At 40.4% G+C, this 18,885-nt stretch overlaps 1 protein-coding gene across 2 annotated transcripts in view; it reads left to right on the top strand.

The window, feature by feature from the left end:
- Positions 1-722: 722 nt before the first annotated feature.
- The window catches only part of dync1h1 (dynein, cytoplasmic 1, heavy chain 1), a 105,031-nt gene continuing 86,868 nt past the window's right edge, over positions 723-18,885 (top strand). For both annotated transcript variants that reach the window (XM_078562365.1, XM_078562366.1), the window contains exons 1-10: positions 723-1,422; positions 3,468-3,555; positions 3,963-4,136; positions 5,194-5,449; positions 8,759-8,945; positions 13,563-13,834; positions 13,975-14,202; positions 14,924-16,000; positions 16,284-16,463; positions 16,572-16,721. In XM_078562365.1, coding sequence (XP_078418491.1) covers positions 1,167-1,422; positions 3,468-3,555; positions 3,963-4,136; positions 5,194-5,449; positions 8,759-8,945; positions 13,563-13,834; positions 13,975-14,202; positions 14,924-16,000; positions 16,284-16,463; positions 16,572-16,721 — 2,868 coding nt within the window. In that variant the 5' untranslated portion in view covers positions 723-1,166. The remainder of the gene's footprint in view (positions 1,423-3,467; positions 3,556-3,962; positions 4,137-5,193; positions 5,450-8,758; positions 8,946-13,562; positions 13,835-13,974; positions 14,203-14,923; positions 16,001-16,283; positions 16,464-16,571; positions 16,722-18,885) is intronic.

The following is an 18,885-nucleotide window of genomic DNA, read 5'->3' as shown; positions in this document are numbered from 1 at the left end:
TCAGAGATTACAGGTCGTTCATTTTGGATGAACAGATAATCATCTCAATACTTGCAACAACGATAACGGACTTAACATGGTACCTACAACGGCAATTTTGTCAATATCACCAGGGTGCCTGTGCTACGAACACGGGTCTAGGTCCACACTTAGATGTGTTAAATCATCGCAACAATGCGATTTATCATAAATAATTTGTTTGACGGCGCAGTAAATATATGTAAACATTGCATGTTTTTCCACACTACCTGTAATGGATGCCTAACTCATCCCCGCACTGTCACCGCTTGGGTCCATTTTGAACCACATTTATCCCATCTATGTAAAGTCGAATTTTAAAAAAGGACACAACAAAAACGTGTTTAATATTGGTCACACAGCTATGTGTGGCTTTCTCACTGAACAACACTGCAGTTAATTTCTGGTTTCCATAACACAGGCGGATTGGTAGTCCTGAACCCACAATCGGTCTTTTTACATGACAACTGCAGGAGCTTCCAAAAATTGGTGTTTTAAAACCTCTTAGTAATCGCGTAACATTGCAATTGTGCACATGAAGTCGTCATTGCAAATCTGCTCAGCAAGAAGATTCCTACTTTCGAATACAAATTTGTAATCAGTTGCAGTCTTTTGAAATTTTCTTTATTTCCTGTAGCTTTTGCGGTGCCAATGAATCGTGAAAAGAATCTATTTGAAAGGGGCAAAGTGGAAAGATAACAGGCGAAAGAATTCTCCTGCGCAATTGATATTGATAAACAAAGCGAGTGTGATCGCAAATACCGGCAAACGTAATATCGCAAAAATATTCCATTCAATATTCGATTTCTAATTATGAAATAGTTCAGAAATGCGAGGAAAAATGCAAAGGAGGAGAAGAATAAGACTGAGAAAACCCCACCCAGTTTGGTGAAGGATTGCGGAGAGGGCGGTGCACTCTGGAAAGCGTAGTTTATTCTGCGGAGGCAGCGGCGACTGGACATTGTTGTCGGCGTGAGGTGGACTACAACTCCCAGCGGGCACTGCGGTTCTGTATTACCTCATCCACTGCAGTGTCAGGTGACGTGGCAGGCAGTCCACACTCAGTCGGCTGTGGTGCTGCTGTTTGGTTGGTGTCTATAAAGAAGCGGTTGCTCGGGCAGGTTGTGCATTGACGACGGGCACTCACCATGTCCGAAGGAGGAGGAGGAGGTGGCGGCGAGGACGGCACGACCGGCCTGGAAGTGACAGTGCAAAATGTGGCCGACGTGTCGCTTTTGCAGAAACACGTCCGCAAGCTGGTGCCGCTGCTGCTGGAAGATGGCGGCGAGGCGCCGGCCGCCCTGGAGACGGCCTTCGAGGAGAAGAGCGCCGTGGAGCAGATGAAAAAATTCCTGTCCGACCCTCAGATGCACACGGTGCTGGTCGAGCGGACTACCCTGAAAGGTCAGTGTCGTCGTCGCCGCCCCCGCCTCAAGCGCTCCATACGTAATCTCCCAAAAGCCGGCCACACCCAGCCGGTAGCTGGAGAAAAACCGGGCCCCAAGGAAAGGGCTGGGGACTGGGTCTGTGTAGGGCCCGGTGAGGAATTACAGGGCTAATCTAAAATCAAGTGGGACGGGGAGTTTGCATTGGGGGGGGGGGGGTGGAACGTTTGCAGCAGACAAAAGCCTGTCGATGGAGGGGCTGCTCCTTGTGACAGACAGCTCCCGCAGCCCAGCTGCAAGATTCCCCTTTGGGGCGGACCCCTCATTCCTACAACAGCAACTACTGACAAAATACTGCGGATGCTGGAAATATGACATTTAAAACGGAAGTACTCCGCAGGTCTGACAGTAACTGTGGGACCAGAAAAGAAAAGTTAACGTTTCAGGTCCCTCGTTCTTCTCTCTCATTTCGAGTTAGGGAAAACGGTTCTGTTTGGAAACAAGTATTTTTTAATTCGAGCAATGTATGATCCTCCGCGCCCCAACCTCCCCATATTTTTTTTTAGTGTATGGACATTGGATTGAATTTTTGTTTAAATGTGGTGGCTTGAATTTTTGTTTAAATGTGATATTTAATGCTGTTAAAATGTTATTGTTTCCCTTTGTGGATAAAGCGGTGGTTTAGGAAGGAGATCGTTAATTGTGATTTGACGGGCGTGACTTCATGAATTACTTAGAGCTGCCTCAGTATATAGATGGATATTTGTTTTTTCACCACAGCTCATGAGATGGTTCAATGCCTGAATATAATTTTCGCACCATTTTCTACATTTCCATCAGATGTATTGATGGCAGCTTTATATTGATCAGGGTTAACTTTCAAAATAGGAAATTGTGATCTCTCCTCTGCATTGTGTATAGCCTTGTTCGGTAAATGCATTACTATACCGAATAATTGTCTACTCTATGCGCAAATTTTAAAATATCAGAACAAGAACACCATTTAGACTTGTTTGGAAAAATTGAAGTGGAAGATGGATATGAAGTTGGGATGGTATATTTGGTAGAAATAGTGTAAATTGTTTTTGTGATAGTGTCTGCTGCATTAACAGATTAGCATAGTTCAGAAGGAACTGCTGAATTTATTTGTTTTGTGTAACTGTTATGGAGTGCATCAGAATTTGTATTAAAGAATTTGAGTTATTGCTGAAGAGATATTTTTGTCAAAGCTTTTCATCTTGCACTCAGGACAATTTGAGTTATGTATGTGTTAAATGCTGCTTAGTATTTCAGTGTCACATTAACAGTAATGTTTAGGTCAGGATTCATCTGCATTGCAGTATTCTTGAACTGCATCTACTCTTAGTCTTCAACTGTCATTTAAAATCTGAATATCCAGTCATAGATAAGCAGTAACATTTTCAGTGATTTCCCTGCAAATTATGGAATACCTTTTTATTTCTTTCACATTTAAATATATTTTATTTAGACTTCTATAGTAAGGAACTGGAGGGCTAATGTAAATTTTAGTTCTTTGGGGGCAGAGTGGAGAAACACCTTCAGCCATTTGCATTTTTTTGATTCCTATAGAAAGAAGCACTGTTAGTCAAATGTTGAACAAACTTCTTGTCATACAGACATAATATAGATGTTTCTTGTTGAAGTATCTTTCAGAATCCTTAAGTATTCTGGAATTTTATTCTGTCCCTCTTTTTCCTTTTGTTATATGTTTTGTTTTTGGTTGAAGAGACCTTCTATTGGGGCGTTGTCAATGCAGACCTTTAGCTGGTCATCAGGTGAAATGTGAAAGCAGCTGTGAGTGGCCTTTTGTCTCTACAGAAGTATCCAGTCTGTCCTTGACACCTGTATATGACATAGCTCAGTATGAAATATTTGCATGCTGCTTTTGTACCATTTGGGGGGAAAAAAACATCTGAAACAAATAACTCTGAAATTTTTACCACAGAATTGTTTTAGCAGCTGCACTGTTTTTAAGCAAATTGCTTTATTATTTACTCTTCAGATGCCATCAGATATTTATTTTACCAATTGTTTACTTAATAGAGGATGTTGGAGATGAAGGGGAAGAGGAGAAAGAGCACATTGCTTACAACATTAACACTGATGTTCATTATGGACTTAAGTCTAACAGGTACTGAGTTTTGGATTTATAAATGTTTGCATGGATTAGTCTTATTTGGCCAGGATTACAGTTCAATGCTGGACCTATTTTTAATTTACAGATGTGATATTGGAATTTAAATAAGTTTTCATTGCTTTCACTCTCTCAAACTTATTGGGTTTGAGCAAATGTAATATATTGAGTGTGTGTTCGATAATATTTGCTATTCTGATCTAAAGTGTACTGCGGATAAGTGGTTCTGGTGTGTTAGAATTAATTATGAAATAGCGTTAGTACCCTACTTACTAATTTTACAATGAGATTAATCTGCTTTTAGGAAAACAAGCCCCTTGTGTATATTCCTTTGAGCTTGAATGTGTTTTTGTACATAATCTAGTCATCTATGTTTCAGTTTCAAAATATTTATCTGTTTCTAGCTTGGCCTTCATAAAGCGTACTCCAGTTATTGATGCAGATAAACCAATTTCATCTCAGCTGCGTGTTATAACACTAAGTGAAGACTCTCCATATGAAACATTGCATTCAATTATTAGCAATGCAGTGGCTCCGTTCTTCAAGTCGTACATCAGAGAGTCTGGCAAGGCTGACAGGTACTTTTTTATGTGCCATATATTACTTCTACATTTATATGTACATCTTAAGTCTAGCAAATATATAGTTATGGGTAAATCAACTGCAGATTATCACAAACTTGAATCTTTTAGCTTGAAAATTATTGCATGTTGACTATAGGAGCATCAAAATGTGTGCCATCAAATGCTGTTAGCAAAACTGACATCACCTTCACAATAATAAAATGCATTGATTAACCAAGAGTAATCAAAATGTGGGGTATAGATGACCCTTAAACCGCTTGAACCTGGCTCTCGATTTGATGCACTCTGCTTCTCTTTCCCTGCCGAACTGCATCAAACCTCTCTCTCTCCCCGCCCCCCCCAGTTGAAATTGGGATCTGATTACTGTGATATTATTCTCTTCTCATATCCTGTCATTTTTCTCACCACCCCTACCCTGAGGCTTCTGCAGGACTGCTCTAAATGGAAAGTTCAAAAGAGAGTCCTTCGCAGATTTTAGAATGGTAAACTCCTATGTTATGACTGGTTCCAAAGTCGAGGATTCCATAGATGAATTCTTGAGATCAGTGGTCAGTGGATTTGCTCCTGTAAGTGGATTAAGAATCTTGTTTGCCAAGAGTTGACTGCCAATGCCCTATATCTAATTATATGGTAACGAAACCTGGGGATGTAACTGTTTTTGGTGACTCTTGCACAAAACCTCAGTCCCAGCACTTGGTGAAATGAAGCCTAATATGAATCAATAAATTATTTTATTTCACGGTAAGCTGAGCATATAGAACCGCAAATATGATCAAACTTAATTAAATCAATACAGCTGATCCTTGTATACTAATATGGGTATTACAAGTTTGGCAAAATCTGTTCAACTTTAGTTTCTTAAAGCCCCTGAGTCTAAGCTGTCAAGGGAAAAACCATGAGACATCTTCAGCAGGTATTCAGTATCATCTGTTTCATGGCAGCTGGATCCCAAAAGGAGCATAACATATGCTTACATAAAGTATTTTTGTTTTCGATGCTTTTGTTTCCATCAGAGAATTATTTACATTCTGTTCATTCTCTGCTTTATCAGGGATGGTGACAAAATGGCACCATCTGTTGAGAAGAAGATTGCAGAGCTAGAAATGGGACTTTTACATCTGCAGCAGAATATTGAGATCCCAGAGATCAGCCTCCCAATCCATGCAGTCATTACTAATTTAGCCAAGCAGTGCTATGAACGTGGAGAGAAACCCAAAGTCACTGACTTTGGTGATAAAGTGGAGGATCCAACCTTCCTCAACCAACTGCAGTCTGGTGTAAACCGTTGGATTAGAGAAATCCAGAAGGTAAGTGTTAATTAACACTTATTATGTACAATGCTTTACTGATATGAAACAATTAAAAACCATACATTAAACGTGTGAATGTTTGGCAGTATTTGCTTATGGTAGTGATGGATATGGAAGCTAAACTCCAGGTGTTTACCTTCAGTCTGAGGTAACACGTTACTGCAGCCATTCTGGAGTTAAATATGTAACTATGCTGCTTAAGCAAAACATCACCTAGTTTCAAGGAACAGATGGTGATCCAGATTTAGAAGTAATTTAGCAAATTGTTTTTATATTTGTATGTGAGGATGTGTAGTTGTAGATTCTATAATCAAATAAAAACTATTGTACTGATTTGTCTGCTACTGTTTAACTTATATTTTTAATGATCCTGAATTCTTAGCTTATAGCTTATGGGTGTTATTCTTGAGTCCAAAGGCCAGGAGAACACCAAAGTGTGCCTGTTGATTTCAGTAAGGTAACTTCAGTAACAAAGGTTTCATTTCAACCCCAGACACTGAGATATTACCATATTTTATGGTATAAGGTCACATTTCAGGTTGGTGAGAGCATTGGTTAATTTTTGGAAGTAGTTCTTGACCACATGGAATATCTGGTGAAGCCCTAAAGGGTAATGGAAGTCTATTAACAACCTTGTTTGAATTTATGTTGCTGAAGAAATGAACATTTTAGTTTATTTAGCAATAATCATGCAATGAAAAATGCTCATTTCAAAATATTAAATCAACAGTCAGCATGGCTTTTCAAAAAAATCTTTCCTGGTCCTCTTTTTTATGTTTGAGTGATTTTTACTCGTCAGCTTGAGAATTGTTATTGCTGTGGTTTGGAACACGTTTTATTTTCCCCACTTGGTGTCAGAATTGACTATTCCCATGTTGAGATACAGTGTAATTAAACGCAGAACAAAGCTTTCTCTACTTGTCTCTGAAAAGGGCCCTCTTGGGTCGGATTTGATTCTAGGCCATAATAGTGAAAAGGCAGTGCATGAACTCACTGCCATCTAGTGCTGAGATTTTTATTTTCCTATCTACTTTTTTCTCTAATCTCCTTACTAGGCCATTGAGATACAAACTATTACCTTGTTGGCTAAGTCCCTCAATTTTTGTCCTCCCTTGTAGTCAGACAGTAATCAATGTTTTCTCTTTTGGGCAATTCATGAAACTTCAGCCTCCGGTGCTGCCCCTTTCCTGTCCCAATCCATTCTTCCTTTTGTCTGTCTTTCTTGCCACTCCAGAAAAAAGACAGTGGACTTCCGTTTTTCCACATTAAGTAGTTTGTCCAATTTAGTGATGTGTTAACTTGAGAACCCACGCAGTCAATTGATCACTATGCATCCATTGGGAGAAGATGTCAAAGGTGTGTAAATGAACCCTTGTTTGTGACACAGCCTAAGAGCGTAATGTGCAGATGACATTTTGCTTTATGAACCACACACCTCCACCTTGGCATCTTCCAGCCTCTTCTGTGAGCTGTGTCACCTTCCACAACAGTGCTCATAGAGCTGTGGCTATAATGGCATGTCTCACCAAACATTTACTGGTCCACCCCACTCCTCCAGCTTGTCTGACTGGATGTCCTGAGGCCACCAAAAGGATGACTGTTTTTCCTATTTGTATATCCGCTTGAGCTCCTTGTTTCCAGTCATGACAAAGTAACCAAATAAGATCAGTCATTATCTCTTATGTTACCTGAGGGATGGAGGCAGGTAGAGAGTATCCTGACCTTAATGAGTCCACCAGTCTCACTGAAACTCTCTCTCTTATGAAGGGTTCCACCTTCATCTTCAAAGATCTAACCTGGGAATTCTCTCCAAAAGTCGCTCCAACTCTGACATCAACAATGGCCCACCATGCAGGGTTTCAATCTCATCTCCCTAGATTCCGTTCTCCTAGTATCCACTCAAGCACCAACCCACAACCATAACTTCAGCTCTTCAACCATGCCGAGCAGAACCCTATTGCTTCAAAGGTGTAGCTTTGCCCCAACGGCCTGCAGCACGAAGCCACCAACCTTCGACTGCCTTTTTGGATCTTCACAACATCTCCAGAGCCCTCTTAAAGTCTGCTACCCACAGCCTTTTTCACATTTGGAGCCTGTTTCTCTGCTCCTTTTAACTGAACTGGGACCTCTCCCTGCCCCCTGTCTGGAACACGCCAGCAATGGCGCTCCACTGCTGGTCACACGACCCAGCTTTTCGTGCTGTTTTTCTTTTGCACAGCCAAGCTTGGTCCAAAGAAAGTTTAAAAATCGTAAAACTGCGCATGTGCAGCCCACTTCCGGCCTCTGTATGTAGAAGCTCCGAGGTCTGTCTGAAGTTGAAGTTCCCAACCTCTACTTACCGAGGAGGTAAGTATGTAAAAGTGTAACATGTAAAAATGTACACTTAAAAGTTGACCACATGATTTTTGGCCTGAAAGTAGCATGGTCTTTTACGCGAGAGATGAAAAACATAGTTTTTCAGTAATCAACGACCAAAGTATAATCTCCACAGTCACATTAAAAAACGTCAATTCATTAAAAAAAAGTTATACTTACTGTATTTCCTCCAATTCTACTTGTCAATTAAAACAGGAAAAATATAGATCAATTTTAATTTTTGGAGGGGGAAATCTCTCGGGTCAGAGAAGATAAATAAACAGCACACATGGAAACGAGATGCAGGGACCAACTTCAGAATGAGCATTAAATAAATGAATACCCGGGCTTTGTCCTCAACTGTCGCCTCCAGCCTCCCTGGGGAGAGGGGGCTTGGGCCTTGCCACTTGGGCTCTTGCGAGTGCAGCCCCCAACCCTGCAACAAGGGCTGGGGCCGTCAGCATGACATTTTCTAATGGTGAGGCCCTTACCTCCCCCTGGCCACTAAGTAGCTGGCAGATACCGTTTGTTCCTTTCCTGAGATGTTGGGGTGGGGAAAGGCTCCATGATAAAAGAAGAGTGAACAGAGGAAACGGCTGGTGCGTGTGCTGCTCTTCCCCCTTTACTTTGTGGATTCTTTCGAGAGCCATGTTAGGTGTGCCAAGCAGGTGTGTTTGAATTGAAAGTAAGCCCCCTCAAAAACATTACCCATGTGCAAATTGGCCCCTGTGGTATTGTAAACTGGAGTGGCAATCTTTTATTTCCTTTCTGCTTTGCTCGGGAGTTTTAAGACCAGTTGCAGCACTTTATTAATCTGGTGACTCAATACGATGAGACCTTCCTGACTTTTAATGTCTGAATTTCACAAACAGCACTAAATGAATTGTGTTAATATCTAATGATAAAGCTAACCCATTTTGATAAACTGTTCTGTCAAAATTTTATATGTAGGTAACCAAGCTTGACCGTGATCCTGCCTCAGGGACTGCTTTACAAGAAATCAGTTTCTGGTTGAATCTGGAGAGAGCCCTATATCGCATTCAAGAGAAACGAGAAAGTGGAGAAGTGCTTTTGACTTTAGAAATCCTGAAACATGGCAAACGTTTTCATGCCACTGTGAGCTTTGATACAGATACAGGTACGTAATTGTATATACTTGTATGCAATTATATACATATACATGGTCTAACGGTGGGTGAGTATTTATTAAATAACGATCATAACATTGATTTTGACGTGTTTAAAGAGAGAAACATGAAACGGCTTCTTAGATTTTAGAGTTAGGCAAGGCTGACTTCAGTGGGATGATGCAGGCTGTCCACAGTAAATTGGGAAAATCTGTTAATGGATTGAACCACAGAAGATCATTGGGAGGTGTTCAAAAAAGAATTTGTGAACCATTTTATACTCCTAAAGGGGAAAGGGTTCTATTTGCTGAAAAAGATAGCCATGGGCAACAAAAGAGTTAAGATATAACACAAAACTAAGAGAACAAATTAAAATAAAAATGCTAAAAAATAGTACAGGTCATGGCGAATGGGAACGATGCAAATAGTATCAAAGCAGATAGAGCTACAAAAGGGAGTACGAAAAGAACTTACAAGGGATATCAAAATCACAATTTTTTTTAAAGTTACATGAGGAAAGACAGGGTGGTCAGAATCTATGGACCCCTTGAAAACTGATAACGGTGATGTCATTGAAACTAAAGTGGACAGGCTGGATAATTTGCATCAGCACTTACAGTAGAGGAAGAGGTCAGCATGCCAGACATCCCATGGAAGCCATTGTTGAATCAGGGACAGGGACTCAACAAAATTAATGTTAGAAGGATAGCAATATTGGAGAAATTAATGGCATCAAAGAGTGACAAATACCCAGGACTAAATGGTTCCATCCAAGGGTTTTAAAAGAAATAGTTGATGACATTGCAGATGCCCTAACTAATCTTCTGCAGTTCTCACAATTTAGGAACCTTTAGATTGGAAAATTACACGTCACTCTGTTATGTAAGAAATGTGAGAGAGGAAAACCAGGAATTATAGACTAGTTAGCCTAATATGGGAAATTTCTAGTGTTCATAATTAAGGATAGGGTGACTGAACACCTTGAAAATTTTCAGCTGTTCAGAGAGCACCAGCATGTTTGGAATGGAGGGAAGGGGTGATGGGGCTGGTGCTCTAATTGGTAGCATTTTGACTAGTGGTATCCCAAGGTATTGGGGCCTCAACTACTTCCTATATTCATTAATAACTTAGATGATTGGAGAGAGCCAAATTTACTGATGAGACAGTTGCGTGGTATTGTAAGCAGTGGAAGTGGAAAATTGAGACGGTTTAATTGTTTAAATAGGCAAAACTGTGACAAATGGATTTCACTTTGAACCTAAAAAGAATAAAACGGAGTACTTGCTAATTGATGAAGAGCTAGAAACAGTGGAGGTCCAAAGAGACTTGGGGTTGCACGTACATAGATCATTAAAATGTCTTGAACAGACATAGAAAATAATCAAAAAGGCTAATAGAATGCAGGCCTTTATATCTAGATGAATAGAGTACATTGGGGTAGAAGTCATGCTTCAGCTATACTGCGCCCTGGTTAGACCTCATTTAGAGAACTAAGAGCATTTCTGGGTACCACAAATCAGGGATGATATATTGGCCTTTGAGGGAGTGCAGCATAGATTTACGAACGATACCTGGACTTCTAGGATTAGGCTACAAGGAGAGATTAGGCAAACTAGGGTTGTATTCCCTGTAATTCAGAAGGTTAAGGGGCGATTTGTTTTATGAGGAAAGGTTGGACAGGCTAGGCTTGTATCCCCTGGAGTTTAGAAGAGTAAATGGTGATCTGATTGAAACATATAAGATCCTGAAGGGTCTTGATAGGGTGGATGTGAAGAGGATGTTTCCTCTTGTTGGAGAATCTAGAACTAGGGGTCACTGTTTAAAAATAAGGGGCCGCCCATTCAAAATGGAGATGAGTTGAAATTTTTTTCTGAGGATTGAGAGTCTCTGGAACTCTTTTTCTGTGGAAGCAGAATCTTTGAATATTTTTTAAGGCAGAGGTGGATAGATCCTTGGTAAGCAAGGGTGATAGGTTATCGGGGGTAGACGGGATGCAAATTTGATATTACTATCAGATCAGCCATGATCTTATTAAATGGCAGAACAGGCTCGAGGGTTTGAATGACCTACTCCTACTAATTTGTATGTTCATCTGACTTGATCAAAGTTTTCAAAATATTAAGGGGAACAATAGGGTAGATTGGAAGGAAGCATTTCAGTTAGTTGAGGAGTCTAGGGCCAGTGCACAAAGATTTAGAACCAAACCTTCCAAGAGTGAAATTAGGAAATGCTTTTTCACTCCAGGATGGTAGAAGTTTGGAAACTCTTCCACAAACAGCAATTGACACTAGATCAGGCTTTCAATCAGTAATAACCTGTGTGAATTTAAGAATCCCGTTAAGTGGGAGCCTAATTGCTTCAATTCAGATTGATTATGTTACAAATTGCTTTTGCAAGTAGAAAATACACATAGAACCATAGAAAAGTTACAGCACAGAAGGAGGCCATTCAGCCCATCTTGTCCATGCCAGCCCGAGGACATCCAGGTGCCCTTTCTAATCCCACCTTCCTGCACCCGGCCCATAGCCCTGCAGCTTACAGCACTTTAGGTGTAGATCCAGGTGCTTATTAAAAGAGGTAAAAGATTCTGCCTCTACCATCAACTTGGGCAGCAAATTCCAGACACCCATTTCGCTCTGCGTAAAAAAAAAAAAGTTCTTCCTCATGTCCCCCCTACACCTTCTGCCACTTATCTTGAATCTATGTCCCCTGGTTCTAGAATTCTCCATCAAGGGAAACAATTTTATCCTGTCCACTCTATCTATTCCTCTTTATGATTTTGTACACCTCAGTCAAGTCACCTCTCAGCCTTCTTTGTTCTAAAGAAAATAACCCCAACCTATCCAATCCCCTTGTAGCTACACTTTTCTAACCCTGGCAACATTCTTGTAAACCTCCTCTGCACTCTCTCCCAGAGCTATTGTGTCCTTCCTGTATTGTGGTGACCAGAACTGCACACAGTACTCCAGTTGTGGCCTCACCAGTGTTTTATACAATTCCAACATTATATCCTCACTTTTATTCTATACCTCTGCCAATGAAGGAGAGCATTCCATATGCCTTCTTTACAACCTTGTCTACTTGAACTGCCTTCAGGGACCTTTGTACTTGTACGCCAAGATTTCTCACTTCATCTACCCCTCTTAGTATATTCCCATTTATTTTGTAATCCCTGTAACTATTTGATCTACCTAAATGTATGACCTCACACTTCTCTGTTAAAATCCATCTGCCACTTTACTGCTCACTCCACCAACCCATCTATATCGTTTTGGAGATTATGGCTATCCTCTACACTATCCACTACTCGGACAATCTTTGTGTCATCTTCAAATTTCCCAATTGTGCCCCCCACATTCACGTCCAAATCATTAATATATAACACAAACAGCGAGGGCCCCAACACCGAGCCCTATGGAACACCACTTGAGACAACTTGCCATTCGCAAGGGTATCCATCGAACATTACCCTTTGTTTCCTGTTACAAAGCCAACCTTTTATTCAGTTTGCCACATTACCCTAAATCCCATGGGCTTTTACTTTCCTGACCAATCTGCCATGTGGGACCTTGTCAAATGCCTTGCTAAAATCCATGTACACAACATACACTGCACTACCTTCATCAACCCTTCTTGTCACTTCCTCAAAGAATTAAATCAAATTTGTGAGGCAAGACCTTCCTATAACAAATCCATGCTGTCCATCCCTGACTAGTCCATGCCTTTCCACATGACAGTTAATCCTATCTCTCAGGATTGATTCTACTAATTTGCTCACCACCGATGTAAGACTAACTGGCCTATAATTGTTTGGCATTTCCTTTGATCCCTTTTTAAACAGTGGAACTACGTTTGCATTTCTCCAGTCCTCCGGTACCTCCCCTGTATATAGTGAACATTGGAAAATCATCCTCAGAGCAACTGCTATCTCCTCCCTGACTTCCTTCAGCAGCCTCGGAAACAATCCATCTGGCCCTGGCGACTTATCAACTTTCAAGGATTTCAACCTTTCGAGTACTTCCTCTCTTTGACTATCCCATCCAATATCTCGCAGTGTTCCTCCTGGACTACTATATTTACATCTTCCCTTTCCTTTGTAAACACCGGAGACAAAATATTCATCCAAAACCCTTCTCTCAGCCTCTGCATCTACACACAAGTTTCCATCTTCATCTCTGATAGGTCCCACTTTTTCCTTAACTAACCTTTTAGCATTAATGTATTGGTAAAACATCTTTGGGTTATCTTTAACTTTACTTGCTAATCTTTTTTCATGCCCTCTCTTTGATTTCCTTATTTCCTTTTTTACTTCGTCCCTGCACTTCCTATATTCGTCTAGGCTATCTGCAGTGCTTAGTTCTTTGTGCCTATCGATGAAAGTTGGTGTTACAGAATACAGGCTGATGAGCTTTGTCAAGTTAGTTGTTAAGTCATCTAAGTTCAATTTTTTGCACTGGTAACCTCCCGAGAATTTTCAGATTTGATGATCACTAAGGCCTAAAAACTTGACACTTCTCAATATCAAATTATTAAGAAGGTTGGGTCACAAGTCATTAGGGTGTCAGCATATAAATTTAATTTAAGTTATTTGACCTTTTTAACCACAAGATTTTTTTCTAAAATAATAGGACTTAAACAGGCATTGGAAACTGTAAATGACTATAATCCCCTGATGAAGGATTTCCCACTTAATGATCTGCTGTCTGCAACTGAACTGGATAAAATCAGACAGGCGCTAGTTGCAATCTTCACTCACTTGCGAAAAATCAGAAACACAAAATATCCTATTCAGAGAGCGTTGAGATTGGTGGAAGCAATTTCAAGAGACCTGAGCTCCCAGTTGCTTAAAGTCTTGGGAACACGAAAATTGATGCATGTTGCTTATGAAGAATTTGAAAAGGTAAGTTGAGATTTATATAGTTTCCAGTTTTTTTTCATACTTCACCCACTTTTATGGACGTTTCTCTAAGCATGTATACATAACCTTAGTGAAAATATTTTATATTGACATTGAACTTTATAGGGAACCATGTTTTTCAGGTGATGGTGGCATGTTTTGAAGTGTTCCAAACATGGGATGATGAATATGAGAAGCTTCAGGTTTTGCTTAGAGATATAGTTAAACGAAAGCGGGAAGAAAATCTTAAGATGGTATGGCGTATCAATCCTGCTCATCGTAGGCTGCAGGCTCGTCTTGACCAGATGAGAAAATTCAGGCGGCAGCATGAACAACTGCGGGCTGTCATTGTCCGAGTTCTTAGACCCCAGGTAATTTTTGATGTACAGGAGGTTTAACCAGTAGTTGGGATATACAGTGTATTAACTGGAATAACTGCTCATTGCAGTGAGCACAATGTTTAATTCACATTTTAATAATTATAAGTGACTTAAGACACTAGAATTGTTTTGAAAACAAATGTTGAGACTCAATATGTGCATCTGTTTAATTAGAAGTAGCCAAATGTAAGCAAAGTTCAATGGTTACAATTTTTTAATCTTGGTTTTTTAAGCATACTTCATGGAAGTTGAGCTTTCTTTCTGGGGTATTATCCATTATTTTACTCGCATGCCATTTTCTTTGCATAAGGCTGTATCCAAAATTGAGATTGGGTACTTGCAGTGGGTGGAGAGAGAGAGAGGCTGGTTGTGTAGGAGAGATCTAATCATTTACCAGTTGCAACTCAAAGCACAATTCATTTGAGAAGGGTCAAGGGCAAGAAAAGTGGCACTCCAGTTTAACATCCGAATCTGTCGAGGCTTATCTTGGGGTTTGTACCTGTGTTGGGAGTCAGTGACATTAGTACTGGTCATCCGTAATTTAAAAGTGCCAACGGAAATTTTTTGTTATAGCCAATTTTTGAACCACATTTTATCCCATTTATGTAAAGTCGATCCTTCAACTTCTCGCTATTTGCGACAACAAAATGTTTGCTTTTAACATTTCTTTGCCACACTTCAGGAGTTTTTTTCTCTTTTTCAAATTTTATAGGTGACTGCAGTTGCCCAGCAGTCCCAGGGGGAAGGCCCTGAACCCCAGGACATGAAAGTAGCAGAAGTTCTATTCGATGCAGCTGATGCAAATGCCATTGAAGAGGTGAACCTTGCTTATGAAAACGTCAAGGAGGTTGATGGGTTGGATGTTTCCAAAGAAGGAACTGAAGCTTGGGAAGCAGCTCTGAAGCGCTATGATGAGCGAATTGACAGAGTTGAAACACGTATTACAGCCCGACTTAGAGACCAGCTTGGCACTGCAAAAAATGCCAATGAAATGTTTAGAATATTTTCCAGATTCAATGCTCTCTTTGTTCGTCCTCACATTCGAGGTGCTATTCGTGAATATCAAACACAGCTAATCCAACGTGTGAAGGATGATATTGAAGCCTTGCATGATAAGTTCAAAGTGCAGTACCCACAAAGCCAAGCTTGTAAGATGAGTCATGTCCGTGACTTGCCTCCTGTTTCTGGGTCTATTATTTGGGCAAAACAGATTGACCGACAGCTCACTGCCTACATGAAACGTGTAGAAGATGTTCTCGGTAAGGGTTGGGAAAATCATGTAGAAGGACAGAAACTCAAACAAGATGGTGACAGTTTTCGCATGAAGCTTAACACGCAAGAGATTTTTGACGACTGGGCAAGAAAGGTCCAACAGCGTAACCTTGGCGTGTCTGGTCGTATTTTCACTATAGAAAGCACACGTGCTCGTGGTCGTAGTGGGAATGTTCTGAAGTTGAAAGTGAACTTTCTGCCTGAGATTATTACACTTTCCAAAGAAGTTCGCAATCTTAAATGGCTTGGGTTCCGTGTTCCACTTGCAATTGTCAACAAAGCTCACCAAGCTAATCAGCTTTATCCATTTGCTATTTCACTGATTGAAAGTGTTCGTACCTATGAAAGAACATGTGAGAAGGTAGAGGAGCGAATTTCAATATCCCTGTTGGTCGCTGGCCTGAAAAGAGAGGTGCAGGGATTGATAGCTGAAGGAATTGCCTTGGTCTGGGAATCCTACAAATTAGATCCTTATGTACAGCGTTTGGCAGAGAGTGTTTTCAGCTTCCAGGAAAAGGTTTGTCCATTTTAGTTTTAATTTCAGTTGCCCTTTGTCCACGACTGTAATTGAGTTGTTTTTGAACATGGTGGTGGGGTGGGAAGTGATGGTTCTATGCATTGTTTAATACTTCTGCAAACTACTGTGGAATTTGTAACAGGAATGGGAAAGTCCTGATTAGGTCTGTTCAGAACTTAGATAACATTTACATCTGATTCTTAAAAAATGAGAAAGCTACTGCAGAAAAGCAATTCAATTAAATGAATGCAGCAATATAAGTTAATCTGCATAAATCTTTCAGGTGGATGATCTTCTAATTATTGAAGAGAAAATAGACCTCGAAGTTCGTTCATTGGAAACCTGTGTATATGACCAGAAAGTGTTTTCTGAAATCCTGAACCGTGTTCAGAAGGCAGTTGATGACTTGAACCTCCATTCGTATTCCAATTTGCCAATCTGGGTCAATAAGCTGGATATTGAGGTAAGAAGTGCCATAACCAGAAACGATGCTGGAAGATGTGTGTAGAATTTCTTTGTAAAAGGAGAAAAAGATTAGATTGAGAGTTCACTAACTGAACTGTTCTTGTAGATTGAAAGGATCTTGGGAGTTCGTTTACAGGCTGGGCTGAAAGCTTGGACCCAGGTTTTGTTTGGACATGCTGATGATAAGGCTGATGTTGATATGGATACAGATGCTCCACAAACCAGCCATAAACCAGGAGGCGACCCAAAGATCAGAGTAAGATTTTTCTACTTTTAGTCAAGGCATGCGTTTGAGCTGGTTTATGTGAAAATGAAAATACTTCACTTCTGTCGCCTCACTAGTGGACATGTGGGCTAAATTCCAGGTAGCAATAGTTTTGAAGTTTGTTTTTATAATTACAAAACAAAGGAAATGAATAAGACCAAGATCGAAGATTATAAGAAATGTAGATATTCTGGCAGTTCTCCTCTCAGAATCTCAATAAGAGGGAAAATAGTGTAAATAGATTAGCAAGTAACATAACTGGAACCCAAAAGTCATATTTACACGTTTAACTAGTAATAGGATATTCACAGGAAGGGCAGGCTGATTACGGAAGATGTTATGGGGGCAGTGACCATGACTGAGGTACAAAATGAGTACTTTGCATCTTTCTTCACTGAAGATGATTCTGGCACTATCCTAGTACAGGGGGAGGTTTTGGAGAAATTGGATAGGATATAAAATACTGGAGGCACTACAGCGATTGACAGACCTAAAAGTAGTCATGTATTGTAGTCTGAATGGGATGCAACCTAGGTTGCTGAGGGAAGTAAGATAATTGAGGAAGCTCTGGCCACAATCTTTCTATCCTTAAATATGGGATTGGTGTCAAAAGGTTTCAAATAGTGCACTACTGTTCAAAAAGGAGGATAAACCCAGAAATTGCAGGCCAATAAGTCGAACATCCACAATGGGGCAACTTTGAGACATTAATCCGGGAGAAAATTAATTGCTGTTCTAGCATGGATTTGTTAAAGGCCTGTTGTGTTTGATTAACTTTAACTGTTTGAAATAACTGAGGGGGCAATAGAGGGTTGTGCCGTTTGAGTCTATGAACTTTCAAAAAGTGTTTGATCAAGTACCACATAATAGAATTCTTAGCAAAATTGAAGCCCAAGGGATTAAAGGGAAAGCGTGCATACAAAATAGGCTAAGGGACAGAAAGTAAACAGTAGTAGTGAACTGTTATCTCTGGAGGAAAGCATGCAGTGGTTTCCCCCAGGAGTTGGTGCTGGCACAATTGCCATTTTTGGTGTATACTAATGACCTGGACTTGGGTACATCAGGCATTATTTTGACATTTGCAGATGATGGCAAACTCTGATATGTAAACAGCGAGGAGGATGATAGACTTCAGGACCATGTAGACATACTGCTGAAATGGCAGACAGGTGATAGATTCATTTTGGTAGGAAGAATGAAGGGCAGCAGCATAAACTAAATGGTACAATTTTGAAGAGGTTGCTGGAACACAGACCTGGGCATGTACATGCACAAGTCTTCGAAGGCAGCAGGACAAGTTGAGAAGGCTGTTTAAAAAGGTATATGGGATCCTTCGCTTTATAAGTAGCAGTATAGAGTACAAACAAAAAAGTTATGTGAAACCTTTTTAAAACTCTGGGCCCCAGCTATTGTATTGTGGTCAATTCTGGACACCATACCTTAGGAAAGCTGAGAAGGCTTTAGAGAGGGTGCAAAGGAAAGTTACTAGATTAATAGCAGGAGCGAAAGACTGCAGTTACATGGAGAGACTAGAGAAACTGTGGTTATTTTCCTTAGAACAGAGCAAGTTAAGGTAGATTTGATGAAGTTCAAAAACTTTATGGGAATTGATAGTGTAAAGAAGGAGAAACTGTTTCCAGTGGCAGAAAGTTTGGCAATCAAGGACACCAATTTCAGATAATTGAAAGAACCAGAGGGAACACAAGAGGAAAAAGTATGCAGTGAATTATAATCTGGGATGCTGAAAGGTTGGTGGAAGCAGATTCAATAATTTTCAGAGATAATTGGGAAAATACTTGAAAAGGGAAAGCTATGGGAAAAGAGATGAGGGTCAGTTTGCTGGATGGCTAACATGTGGTTCAGAGTAATGCCAACAACGCAGGTTTGATTCATGTTTAGCTGAGGTAGACTTGGAAGCTGCCTCCTTGCCCTGCTGAGCATGGAAGACATTGACAAACCAACACTGAAAAATGCACCCACAGAAATGGCTCATGATGAAGCATCAGCAGGCAAAGAGCTAAGGACCTGCCTTTGGACAAAGAGATGATTGAATAGGAATAGAGCAAAGGAATGGGACTAACTGGCCAGCTCTTTAAAAAGCTAGCATAGACACAGTAAGCTAAATGGCTTCCTCTGCTGTATCATTCAATGGACC

Source organism: Cetorhinus maximus, chromosome 18 (genome assembly GCF_964194155.1).
Source record: "Cetorhinus maximus chromosome 18, sCetMax3.hap1.1, whole genome shotgun sequence".
NCBI lineage: Eukaryota > Metazoa > Chordata > Chondrichthyes > Lamniformes > Cetorhinidae > Cetorhinus > Cetorhinus maximus.
Note: the sequence above shows the minus strand (reverse complement) of the source record. Positions and strands in the feature narration are given on the sequence as shown.